The 12219-nt window shown below is 42.5% G+C and overlaps 1 protein-coding gene across 1 annotated transcript in view; it reads left to right on the top strand.

Annotated features, from left to right (window-relative positions):
• Positions 1–12219, top strand: part of spire2 (spire-type actin nucleation factor 2) — a 56029-nt gene that overhangs the window by 37358 nt on the left and 6452 nt on the right. The window contains exons 8-12 of the mRNA XM_004566111.5: positions 2129–2295; positions 4900–5122; positions 10190–10317; positions 11008–11145; positions 11233–11300. Coding sequence (XP_004566168.5) covers positions 2129–2295; positions 4900–5122; positions 10190–10317; positions 11008–11145; positions 11233–11300 — 724 coding nt within the window. The remainder of the gene's footprint in view (positions 1–2128; positions 2296–4899; positions 5123–10189; positions 10318–11007; positions 11146–11232; positions 11301–12219) is intronic.

Genomic DNA, 12219 nt, shown 5'->3' with positions numbered 1-12219 from the left:
CTGCTGCTATTGTTGGGTCACTCCCTGAGTGTCACCATGAGCCTAAAACCAAGGCACCGAGCAAGTATCAGCTTCTCTGTCAAGCTGGCCCTATTTTCGTTATAAGGACCATCACAGGGGACGAGAGTTGGGACTCTGTAATGGTTTTTAAACCCTGTCAATGACCTAAAAACTGAGCTCGCTTGTGTAGAGTCCAGCTGTACCATGCAAGCTGCAAGCTGCTGGATAGAAAGACCTACAAAGTACTTCTTTGATAAAGTGGTTGCATATTGTGTTTTGTTGTTCTGACTGGATGCACTTGCAGAATAAAGCACTCACAAGTACATATTAAACTACTGCCTAATCTATTGTTTGTATATAGATTAAGTAATGAAAGTTTATTTATATTGTCAGAAACCTCATCAGTCCTTGCAAGTGCTCAATAATGTTCTCATTATAATGAATATTATATTTAAATTTAAGCCTGTCTACAGCGTGTGTTTGTTGATCTAGTTGGCTTGCAGCTGCATGCAGTTGCCCTTTCAGAGGTGAATACAGTTGCATTAAACTGATGAAATAATTGCATCATAGTGAGTCTGGACATTCTGTACTGTAGCTTTTGAGAGTCACAACAATACTTTTCTATTTAGAGCTGCAGTACACATGAAGGTCATCTCACGTTTCATAAATATTGACCTGCTATTTTCAGATCAAGGTCAGCGTGTTTTAGTGTGCGGACTGTTTATAAAGCAAGCTGCCTTGCAGAGACTGAAATTAGTCAACTGGGACTGGCATGCTTTTATTCAGAAAGAGGAATCGAATGTCTTGACTTGTATCTGAAGGGAGTTTTTTATGCTGATATGTCTGTGGGTAAAATACAATTTAAGAATTAAAGTCAATCACTTGCTTTGTGCTTTTAGAGGACTTCCAATTACTGCTGTGTAAATGCAGACTTTAGAGTTATTTTCGAAACCATCAACCATCAAACCAATGAATTTAGCAGGTTTTGGCTGATCCACACACATTTATTATTATTTTTTTCCTTTAGTTTTTACTTATACCACCTTAAAAGTTTATGGAAGCATGGATTGACTGGCTACTTGGAAAAGTCCAGTATTTGTGTTATTTTTATCCTTTTTTTTTGGTCTCCTCAAACTCCTACAGGATTTTTTCAGCCATTTAATAGTGGTCTGCTTCTGCAGGGACTTTATAAAGAAGTTGTACTCTCAGTTTTGTGACAGAAAGGTGTTGATGCTGTTAATTGTTTTAGCTTGCTTTATTGTATATTTACCTTAAATGGACCAAAGTGCTATGACACCTACGCATTAGACCTACCGGAGCTGTTTGGACATAAAATCCATGTCGTGAAGCTCCCAGTGGACAGCTTTTGTGCTGATGTTAATGCCACAGGAGGAATCTATGAGGGAATAAATCTGTTGCAAGTGTGACGTGCTGTTATAGTATTCACTGAACTCTTTTTAATAACCCATTCTTTCACAAATGTTATTCAAAGGCAGACTCCAGGTGAGGTGTTTGATCTTATATGCCTGTGCCAATGAGGCTGAAAACACCTGAATTTAAAGATTAAGAGGTGAGGTCCATATAGTGTATTTGTAGGAATTTCAGTGTGAATAAATTTGGATAGGGCTAAAATTTAAATTAATCACAGTTAACATGATTCACTGAGGTTTGTGGCAGGTGGTTTAGGACAAATTGAGCCATAATATTACATCAGAACAGCACGTCTCATGTCATTGTTTGTATCCACTGGCTGTTTTTTTTTTTTTTAAATTTTGTTGTTTTTTGTTTTTTTTTTTGTATTTTTAATGAAGGAAGAGCAATTTCAGAATTGGCTCGGGGGGACTGTCAAAGTTATGAGTTTGGTGCCAAGGCTTTTGCTCCGGCCTGGAGCTTTTCACTGAGTCCTCACCAAGAATTTGCTGTTCTTGGAAGGTCGTGATGCCTATGAGTATTAACCCTTTCTGACAATATGAACAAAACTGAAAACAGAACCTTTCTGCAACTTATGGAATAAGGCGGAGCTGCTTCATTGCACTGACTCCAAAGTGGTACACAGGGTGCGTCTGATTACTCCCTTCTGATCTCAGCACACCTGAGATTTTCTGGTTTCTGGTTTCTCTTCCCTCAGCATTTGGCTCTCTGCCCTGTCTGGCTCAGACGTGTCCCTGCAATGTCAAATCCACTTCATGCATCGACCTATCCGTGTCGGAGCTCGGACCCCGGCCACCAACCCGTCCTCGCATCCTGCTCAAGGCCCCGACCCTGGCCGAGATGGAGGAGATGAACATATCAGAGGTGAGCTGGAACTCTGTGATCTTGAAGGGGAATAGGAAAGTGGGCTCAGTGTTGTTTTTAACAGCAGCACATGCTCTGTTTCCCAATCTAAGTGGGTTAAGATTCCTCTCTGAGGAGGAAAATGAAACAGTGACTGGGAAGAATCGCTTTCTCTTTTGCACAAAGACTCAGCAACTTGGGAAATTCTTTCTTTCTCTCTTCTTGCTCTTGCTGTGTTACATCAAACATTAAAGCTCCCCTACGCTTTAGCACTTTAAAAAATATCCTCACATGTGCATGGGGGGAGATATCTGCAGGTCAAAACTGACTGCTGCTTAATCCAGAGGGAATGACATGTTTACAGTCTGCCTCCTCAGTCCTTTCTTTCATTTTCACCTTGCTTTCACATTTCATATTATACTACTGCTACGTGCTGCAAGTTTTTGGTTAGGAAATGAGGCATTGGGTATATGTCACAATCTCTCTCCTGCTTCTTTCCTTGCACCGAGTACATCTGTGACGGTTTAACGAGTCTCTCAAGCGTTTTAAACCTCGTCTGTGGCCATCCTGTAAGGCACTGCAGACAGCAACTACTTACTGTAATATCTCAGCTGTTCCAAACTAATTTAAAGTAGATTATAGTTTAAGCTGTGCAAACATTTCCACAGGGGTGATGTTTTCAATGTTACTCTGTTTGAATTGACCAGGAAAATGAGTCAGTTTGAATGGGATTAACATTAGCCCGGGATTCTAGGATTCCTGGAAATTTGACTTTTTGTCCAAATAGGATTTTCATTTAAAACTACAGGATGTGCTTCAGAGGAGGGGCCTCCAGAGGTTCATGCAGCTATTTTGCTCATTTCCAGTTTCTCCCTGTGGCTCTGACAAACGAGTAGAACCTGAACAGAAATTCAGAACAAAGGGCCTCCACCAGCCCCCTGGTGGAGGCCACCAGTTTGAGCACCCTGCCCTTAGAGCAGGGGTGTCGGACTCCAGGCCTCGAGGGCCGGTGTCCTGCAGGTTTTAGATCTCACCCTGGGTCAACACACCTGAATAAAATGATTAGCTCATTACCAGGCCTCTGGAGAACTTCAAGACAAGTTGAGGAGCTCATTTAGCCATTAAATCAGCTGTGTTGGATCAAAGACGCATCTAAAACCTGCAGGACACCGGTCCTCGAGGCCTGGAGTTTGACACGTGTGCCTTAGAGGGAAGACTCACATGTGTCCACACGATCTGCCAGTGCCACACATCCCATTTACTGTCTATTTAAGCAGTTGTGTTTAGAGCTCCTCCTTTAGCAGTGAGATCTAGTCTGCAATACCTCTATAAACGCATTTTTGTGGCATTGTTTTCCTAAAGTATCATGCTTGTTTGGCTTTAAAACCTGAGAGCAGAAATGTCCACATGACACTTCCATCCAATTACATCAATACATTCCATCATCCTATAATTAAATATTTTGTCCTGATGAAAGTGGAAGAGACCACTGACGCCCACAGGGTACAAGCACACGAGATCCTAACCCAATCAAAGCACCAACTGTCAGAATATGTTTTGTAATAATAGTAGTTTTCCCTCTTTAAGACTCCAATAGACTTATGGCATTGTAGGATTTTGCTTTAATTTATCAAGTGTGTGTATATAAGGTGTGTCAGCTCATACATTAATATCAGAATGCTTATTTAATCCCACAAAACTGGACCCAATGCTGGCAGGCTCTCTTATGGTCTGTAATTGATACTCAGATTCAGAGAGCAACACTATGTTATTAAATCTCCTTAAATATATTTAAAAACGTGTTTTTAGTAACCTGTTGTCAAACTTCAGGGTGCAGCTCTCCTCACATCTTTCTTCCCACTCTGGGGTAAATTTCCCAGACAGGCCTGCATAGTGGTGTTAAATTTCTGTTTGACAGGCAAAAACTAATTTTCACTTCCTCCATTTTCACTCAAAAGCTAAATGTCACACTGAACTGATAAAATGCAGGAGAATAAAAAGGGATCCTCCTGCTTAAAAAAAAAACAAAGAAAGAAAAAGAAGGTCATTTCAGGTGGAATTGCTACTGAGGAGTCTCCCATATTCCCATACAATATCCATCTGAGCTTAACGAATTGATGAAGTAAACCAGTACTAAGTTAATAACTCGCCCTTGTGGTGCGTCTATAAAACTTCGCAGACTGTATATTGCTTGGACCCAAATGGGGTCCTGACCTTTAGGTTGAGAAGCTTTGAGGAAGACTAAAAGCTTCATAATTAAATTGAATGTTTGAAGGTTTTCGGAGTGAATCTGCTGTTCCTCCGTGTCAGCTGCTTCCTTTTTGGCGTTTTCCAGCCACATATCAAATTCAGTTTCCTAAAAACAGCAAATAACATATTAGTTAGCTTAGTTTTGCAAGGTACTGGATTTATTCTGTCCTGGGAACACACAGGATCCTGCAGGAAGAGCTGGAAAACACTGCTCAAGATAGATGCATCCTAAACTGTGAAGAAAATTGAGAATTAAAGCTGATAGATCATTATTATCTGGTGACTTCTCTTTACTTTCTTCCTGCTCATCTCCCTGGTCCCTCACTTTTCCTCCCCACCCCGAATCTTTCCTCACCCACCACCTTTCCACCAAAGGAGGAGGAGTCTCCAGATAATGGGGAGCTGCGGAGGACTGAGAGCTCCCCGATTCCTCTGAAAAGAGATCGGTCCTTCTCGGAGCACGACCTGGCTGTGCTCCGTGGGGAAATGCTTCCTTCGCTCTCTGAGTCGGCCCAGCTGAGCGGGGTGGTCAAGCTGAGGGTCGACAGGCCTCGATCCAGGACTCTAACCAGCGCCGGTGCTCCTCCTCATCACAGAGGTCAGAATGTCCTCTATGCTAGTACTCAAATGCGTAATTCTTTATGTATCTAGGTGCTCTCTGGGTTTTTTTTTCCAAACTATGTTGGTTACACACTACTCTCTAGAAAAACACTAATTGAAATTAAACTTTAAATGAACAGGTGCGTCTGAGTTGACAGGTACTGAACTGTTACCATATAACGATAGACCCTGACGAGCTGTGCTGTCTCATTCAGAGGACTGAAAAGAAGCTGCAATCAGTTTTCAGTGCAGGACCACAGCTTGTTGTGTATTCAGCCTGCACTGAGCAGTGTGGCAGTGCTTCACAATCACCACCATTCAGAAGTTGTCTGTGAATTAATCCCAGCCAAGCACTGCAGCAGCTCATTTTAGGGGGTTAGAGCTTCCTGTTTGAAATAAAATCACTAGTGATATAAGCTGTTTTAAGAGTCTCCTTGTTATGAAAGTCTTCAGACTCTGATCCAGCCGTGGCTGATGATTCACCTGTCTGCAATGCTAAGTCTCCTCCCATAGGGGGAGACACAGGGCCAGTTTTTGAGCCTTCAAGGAGAAAAAAAAGTGGGATTAAGCAGCAAGTTTCTAAACGTGACAGAGGACAAGTCCTGGGGTCTCATTTATAAAAGAGTGAATTAGTATCCAGATTAAAAGCATACAAAAATCAGATACGTGGATACATTCAGGCAAATGTGTGCACGTGGATCAGCTTTGTATCCCACCCTCTAAACACCTACATTCAACCATAAACACCTCATGACTTTTAATACGTAAAAATGAGGCCGCTGATTGGTTCTTAAAATCACATTGACCTCTGGCACTCACCCACCCACGATATCATGTGATCAAAATCATCATTTGTAAATGTGATTTATTCATGTTTGGTTTAACTGTAAACTTAGCCTACGTTACTCATAATGAGGACGTGCAGTGTAATGATGTGCAAGAACTGCCACTGGCTTTATTTTCAGACTGTGCATATGTGACGTGCTGATGATGAGCCAGGTGAGGATGGCCAGTCTCCACTCGGTCCTGTGGGTCTGTGGGCAGTCACATCGCCTGCAGAGTTTTGTTACTGAAGCTGAATGGAAAATCTTTGAGTCATTCTAAATCACTCTAAAATACTTTAAAGTTGCGCGATGTTATCTTGCATTTAACCAGTGAAGGTAATTGTTGACTTGAGGTGAAAAGCACTCTGTGTATTGACATGTCAAGCTGCCAGACTTCCCTGAATCCTGCCATCGTTTCACCTGCTGTGAGCTACATGATGTGGAGAGCATGCAGTCCGATCAGCTCCTTTTTTTGTGGGGTCCGTCATTAAGATGGAATATACGATATATCATAGTTTTAGTAGCAAAACATCACCAACTAAACTTCTAGGATTTTGAACTACAACAAGCACTGGTTACCTGGATCTTTTATCTGTTTTCTTATTGGCTAAACACTTAATGTCATCATGTGGGATAGGTGGCTCATCAAAACAGGTTATACTATATGAAATTCTCAAACTGAAAACATTTTTCTGCAGTGAATCATCAGGAAACAGAACGCGTCCAAGGAAGCTGTGTTTGTTTCTGTTACTCTTCGTCACCTGCATAAAAAATGACAACAAATCCCATGATATTGATGCTCGGAAAAAAAGTTCTGACCAAAACCTTAACCGTGACACAAATCTGAAAGAGTTTATCAGCCCTGGAAACTTAATGTGGCTTTGTCTGCTCAATATCTGGCTCACCTCTCTGTATTATAACAATAATACTATATTCAACAATAGGGAACGTGTACACCATACAAGAAATATGAGTAAAGCAGTACAAAATAAGATGTAATATTGCGTAGTTCAGCGGTTAACAAGCACGACAGAGTTTAGCGCATTGCACAGTGTGGTTGAAACCTGAGATATATCAGGCCTGCCTAACGTATCTGTATACACACATTACAGGGAGTGCAGAATTATTAGGCAAATGAGTATTTTGTCCTCATCAACCTCTTCATGCATGTTGTCTTACTCCAAGCTGTACAGGCTCGAAAGCCTACTACCAATTAAACATATTAGGTGATGTGCATCTCTGTAATGAGAAGGGGTGTGGTCTAATGACATCAACACCCTATATCAGGTGTGCATAATTATTAGGCAACGTCCTTTCCTTTGGCAAAATGGGTCAAAAGAAGGACTTGACAGGCTCAGAAAAGTCAAAAATAGTGAGATATCTTGCAGAGGGATGCAGCAGTCTCAAAATTGCAAAGCTTCTGAAGCGTGATCATCGAACAATCAAGCGTTTCATTCAAAATAGTCAACAGGGTCACAAGAAGCGTGTGGAAAAACCAAGGCGCCAAATAACTGCCCATGAACTGAGAAAAGTCAAGCGTGCAGCTGCCAAGATGCCACTTGCCACCAGTTTGGTCATATTTCAGAGCTGCAACATCACTGGAGTGCCCAAAAGCACAAGGTGTGCAATACTCAGAGACATGGCCAAGGTAAGAAAGGCTGAAAGACGACCACCACTGAACAAGACACACAAGCTGAAACGTCAAGACTGGGCCAAGAAATATCTCAAGACTGGTTTTTCTAAGGTTTTATGGACTGATGAAATGAGAGTGAGTCTTGATGGGCCAGATGGATGGGCCCGTGGCTGGATTGGTAAAGGGCAGAGAGCTCCAGTCCCACTCAGACGCCAGCAAGGTGGAGGTGGAGTACTGGTTTGGGCTGGTATCATCAAAGATGAGCTTGTGGGGCCTTTTCGGGTTGAGGATGGAGTCAAGCTCAACTCCCAGTCCTACTGCCAGTTTCTGCAAGACACCTTCTTCAAGCAGTGGTACAGGAAGAAGTCTGCATCCTTCAAGAAAAACATGATTTTCATGCAGGACAATGCTCCATCACACGCGTCCAAGTACTCCACAGCGTGGCTGGCAAGAAAGGGTATAAAAGAAGAAAAACTAATGACATGGCCACCTTGTTCACCTGATCTGAACCCCATTGAGAACCTGTGGTCCATCATCAAATGTGAGATTTACAAGGAGGGAAAACAGTACACCTCTCTGAACAGTGTCTGGGAGGCTGTGGTTGCTGCTGCACGCAATGTTGATGGTGAACAGATCAGAACACTGACAGAATCCATGGATGGCAGGCTTTTGAGTGTCCTTGCAAAGAAAGGTGGCTATATTGGTCGCTGATTTGTTTTTGTTTTGTTTTTGAATGTCAGAAATGTATATTTGTGAATGTGGAGATGTTATATTGGTTTCACTGGTAAAAATAAATAATTGAAATGGGTATATATTTGTTTTTTGTTAAGTTGCCTAATAATTATGCACAGTAATAGTCACCTGCACACACAGATATCCCCCTAAAATAGCTAAAACTAAAAACAAACTAAAAACTACTTCCAAAAACATTCAGCTTTGATATTAATGAGTTTTTTGGGTTCATTGAGAAAATGGTTGTTGTTCAATAATAAAATTATTCCTTAAAAATACAACTTGCCTAATAATTCTGCACTCCCTGTAATTTATACATGGGCTCTACTGCTGTTGGTCACCGTAGAGTCTGTCCTTCTAAGTCTCTACTTCACATCGTGGGAGGATGTGTGTTGTCTGAAGTTAATATAAATGTATCAGATGGTATCGGATATATTGATAGCTTGTATTCAATTATTAGTTTGGCTTTGATTCACCGCCTCAACATCTGTGTCAGCAGGTTTCAAACGTCTCTGTGCATGGGTCAGATTTGTTGTACTGTACATTCTTACATCAAGTTTGTCTTTATAAAAGACCCCGAGACCCTGGTCTGTAATAGATATGTGAATTCAGAAGGACAAACCAAGCAAAAACCACAAACCTCCCTTGATCACCTTCTATCATTAAAAAAGTTTAAAACTTGGACATTTTTAATGTTTCTTTTAATGTGAATGTATTTGAATGAAGAATGCCTCCGAACAGACATCAGACCCAACAAACTGAGTGCAGGGGATACTGAAGTCTTAAAAGGTTTTTTTTTTTTTTTAAGTTTCCACCTCTTCTGCCTCGAGGCCTGGAAGGAAAGCAGCAGTAAACAGTCATGACAAAACTCAGCATCTACTAATTACCGTTACGGCTACAAAACCAAAACTCTAGGAAGAAATGTTTATTCGATTCCCAACCCTCGGGGTAATGAAATGATTTAATGGTTTGGGAGACATTATGTCACCACTGCTTCCAATCTCCAACCTCGCTGAACCACGTTACCTCACAGAACAGCTGTGTCAGTTCACCGCGCTGCAGCCTTGACTTGGATTCACGTCGGCCGTGGAACGGCTCAGAGATGGATTGTAATCAAATCAAGTGATTGGGTGAAGGAGGGTAGAAGCTAATGGCTTTGAATTGTGTGCTGCATGAAAGCCCCGGGAAGGATGTTATGTGTTTGATAGCCATGATTCGTGCATTAGCAGCCTCAGTGTCCATATCCAGAGGTAATTGTTTGAAAAACGATCCTGACTTTGATCCACTCTGCAAAGCCATCCACAGTGCTTATGTGCCATAAACATTACACTCAGCTGGACGATAGCAGGATTTTTAATTTGCAGTGCACAGCTCTGCCAATAGAGGACTCTCCGGCCTCAAGTGTGCCAGTGAGAGGAGGTAAGCCTATAAGCCGGCTGTCATCGGCAGCTGATCCAAATTATATGTGCTGATCATGTTTACTGGCCTGTTCCAGCCCTCCCATTGCCCTGTTTACTTTCCATTAGAGACAAATTGACACCTTCCATTTGCAGGATCGAAGAGGCACCCAGTTTAAACTGTGTGAGGTCTGCTGTGTTAAGAGCAGACCTCTCACCGTGATCTGAGTTACAGATGTAGCAGCATGGGCCAATCGCTCCACTGAAATCAGATTAATAATAGATGACGACGTTCCAGTCGGATCGACAAACTCTCTGAAGGCCTGAGATCCGAGACGGGCCTGAATGAAAGAGGCTGATGTGTAATTCATGGATTCTTCAGACCACGACTCGTGGCTTTCTCTCATTCACTTTCTACTGTCCTCAGCTCATCATTCCCTCTCTGTCTCATTCACTTTTCATTCATGTCCACGTGCCAGCCTCCTTCCCGGTTCACGGCTGGGTGCCGCCCTCTCCGGCCCGCCTGTCTCTGAGCTCGGTCGATGAGACTACAGAGGGATCCGAGACCGCGTTTGAGTCCAGAGCTGGAGACGAGCACCAGTGGATGGTGAGATGAAAACACTGGAGGATGGTCCTCGGCTTCATGTGACATCACTGCAGAAATATTCATCCTGTCAAGCCAATTTTATCTGTTACTGAGCTTAGATTGGCGGGGTTATATCTCCATTTTTTTACTGTATAAAGTGCTGCAGTATCGATAATATTGATCTAAATCAACAGCAATGACTTTATTTTGAAAGTTGCCATATTATTTTTCAAATGAAGGCTAATCCTTGCAGAAAAATGCCCGCCCCAAAAAACCTTTGCATGGGTGTGTACTGCTCCCTTCACAGATATGCACAACATGTATCCGTGCAGTAGAAAGGGAAGTTGGAGGCTCAGGTGCGAAACTGTGCAGGAGGACACGAGACTGGCAGATAGTTCAGTTTTGTAAAAGGAGTAGTACATACTGTTGTGTTGAAATGTTACATTTCTGGCAATTTCCTGCAAGGTTTAGTTAATCTTTTGAACACAAGTCTTTCATGTGTATGAAAAGACTTGTGTTCAGGAGCTTAAACTTTTCTTTGACTGTTTCACACAAACAAAACTGCAGATGATAACATTTTGGCTTTGACCTCAGCCGGTTTGTAGTTTTCCTCTGTAATCTCTTATCTATAGCTTTTTCTTTAAAATAAACCGTGGACAGGAGCTCAGAATGATGGGTTTCCTCTCTTTAACTGCTCTCGGTTGTGTTCAGGATGAGTTCAGCCACCCTGTTGAGAGCCTCGCCTTAACCGTGGACGAGGTCATCAACGTGCGGCGAGTACTGGTCAAAGCGGAGATGGAAAAGTTTCTCCAGAGCAAAGAGCTCTACAATAACCTGAAGCGGGGGAAGGTAACAGTGCAGAACTTCTCTCAGTGCAGTGTTTCTTTGTGCTGTTGACACTAACGGGATTCACTGACTGTGAGTGTGTGTTCTCAGGTTTGCTGCTGCTGCAGAGTGAAATTCCCCCTCTTCTCGTGGCCGTCTACCTGCTTACTGTGCAAAAGGTATGAAGGAAGTCTTTCATTCTCTTGTTGATGTTTAAACGTTTGTTCCAAGGTTGCAGCTGAAACATGAGTCTCCACAAATCAATACCCGGGCATATTTACAGTCCATGCGGAAAGTATTCACGGCACTTCACTTGTTCCACATTTTGTCAAATTACGGGCTTATTCCAAAGTGCGATTCATTTTTTACCTCAGAAATCTACTCACAATATCTCATAAAGACAAAGTGAACAAAGTTTGCTGTGATGTATGAAAATAAAAGAACTAAATATAACATGTGCATAAGCATTCAGCCTTTGTGGTACTCAGTTACACGCTTAGCAGACATATATGTGGGCAGTTTCTTCCATTCTGCTTTGCAGAGCCTCTCGTGCTCCATCAGGCTGGATGGGGCACGTCGGTGCGCTGCCATTTTCAGATCTTGCCAACGATGTTCAATTGGCTTCAAGCCTGGGCTCTGACCGGGTCACTCAAGGACATTCACACAGTGGCCCTGAGGCCACTTCTTTGTCTTGGCTGTGTGTTTAGGGTGGTTTTCCTGTCAGAACATGAAGCTTTGTCCCAGCCTGAGGTCCAGAGTGCTCTGGAGCTGCTCATTCTTGCATTCATTTTTCTCTACTCTCCCAGTTCCTGCTTCCTGCCACGATGGACACCACTGTGCTTACTACGACCTTCAGTGCCACTGATTTTTTTCTGTACCCTTCACATTTATGCTCCCACTAATCACTACTGAATTCAAAGGTTTTCATGCAAGAGATTGGAACCAGGGACCGTGCTGTGACTGTGCTGCACCTCCAAATGCTACAATTAAGGATTATTAGAACAAGTAGCATGAGAACAGGTCTTACAGGGGTGGGGGGTTTATAGCCATCAGAGCAGCCTGTTCCCGCTTAAGCAGTAGGAAAGTGTGCAGACATGT

Source organism: Maylandia zebra, linkage group LG7 (genome assembly GCF_041146795.1).
Source record: "Maylandia zebra isolate NMK-2024a linkage group LG7, Mzebra_GT3a, whole genome shotgun sequence".
NCBI classification, from domain to species: Eukaryota; Metazoa; Chordata; class Actinopteri; order Cichliformes; family Cichlidae; genus Maylandia; species Maylandia zebra.
This window is presented reverse-complemented; position numbering and strand designations above follow the sequence as displayed.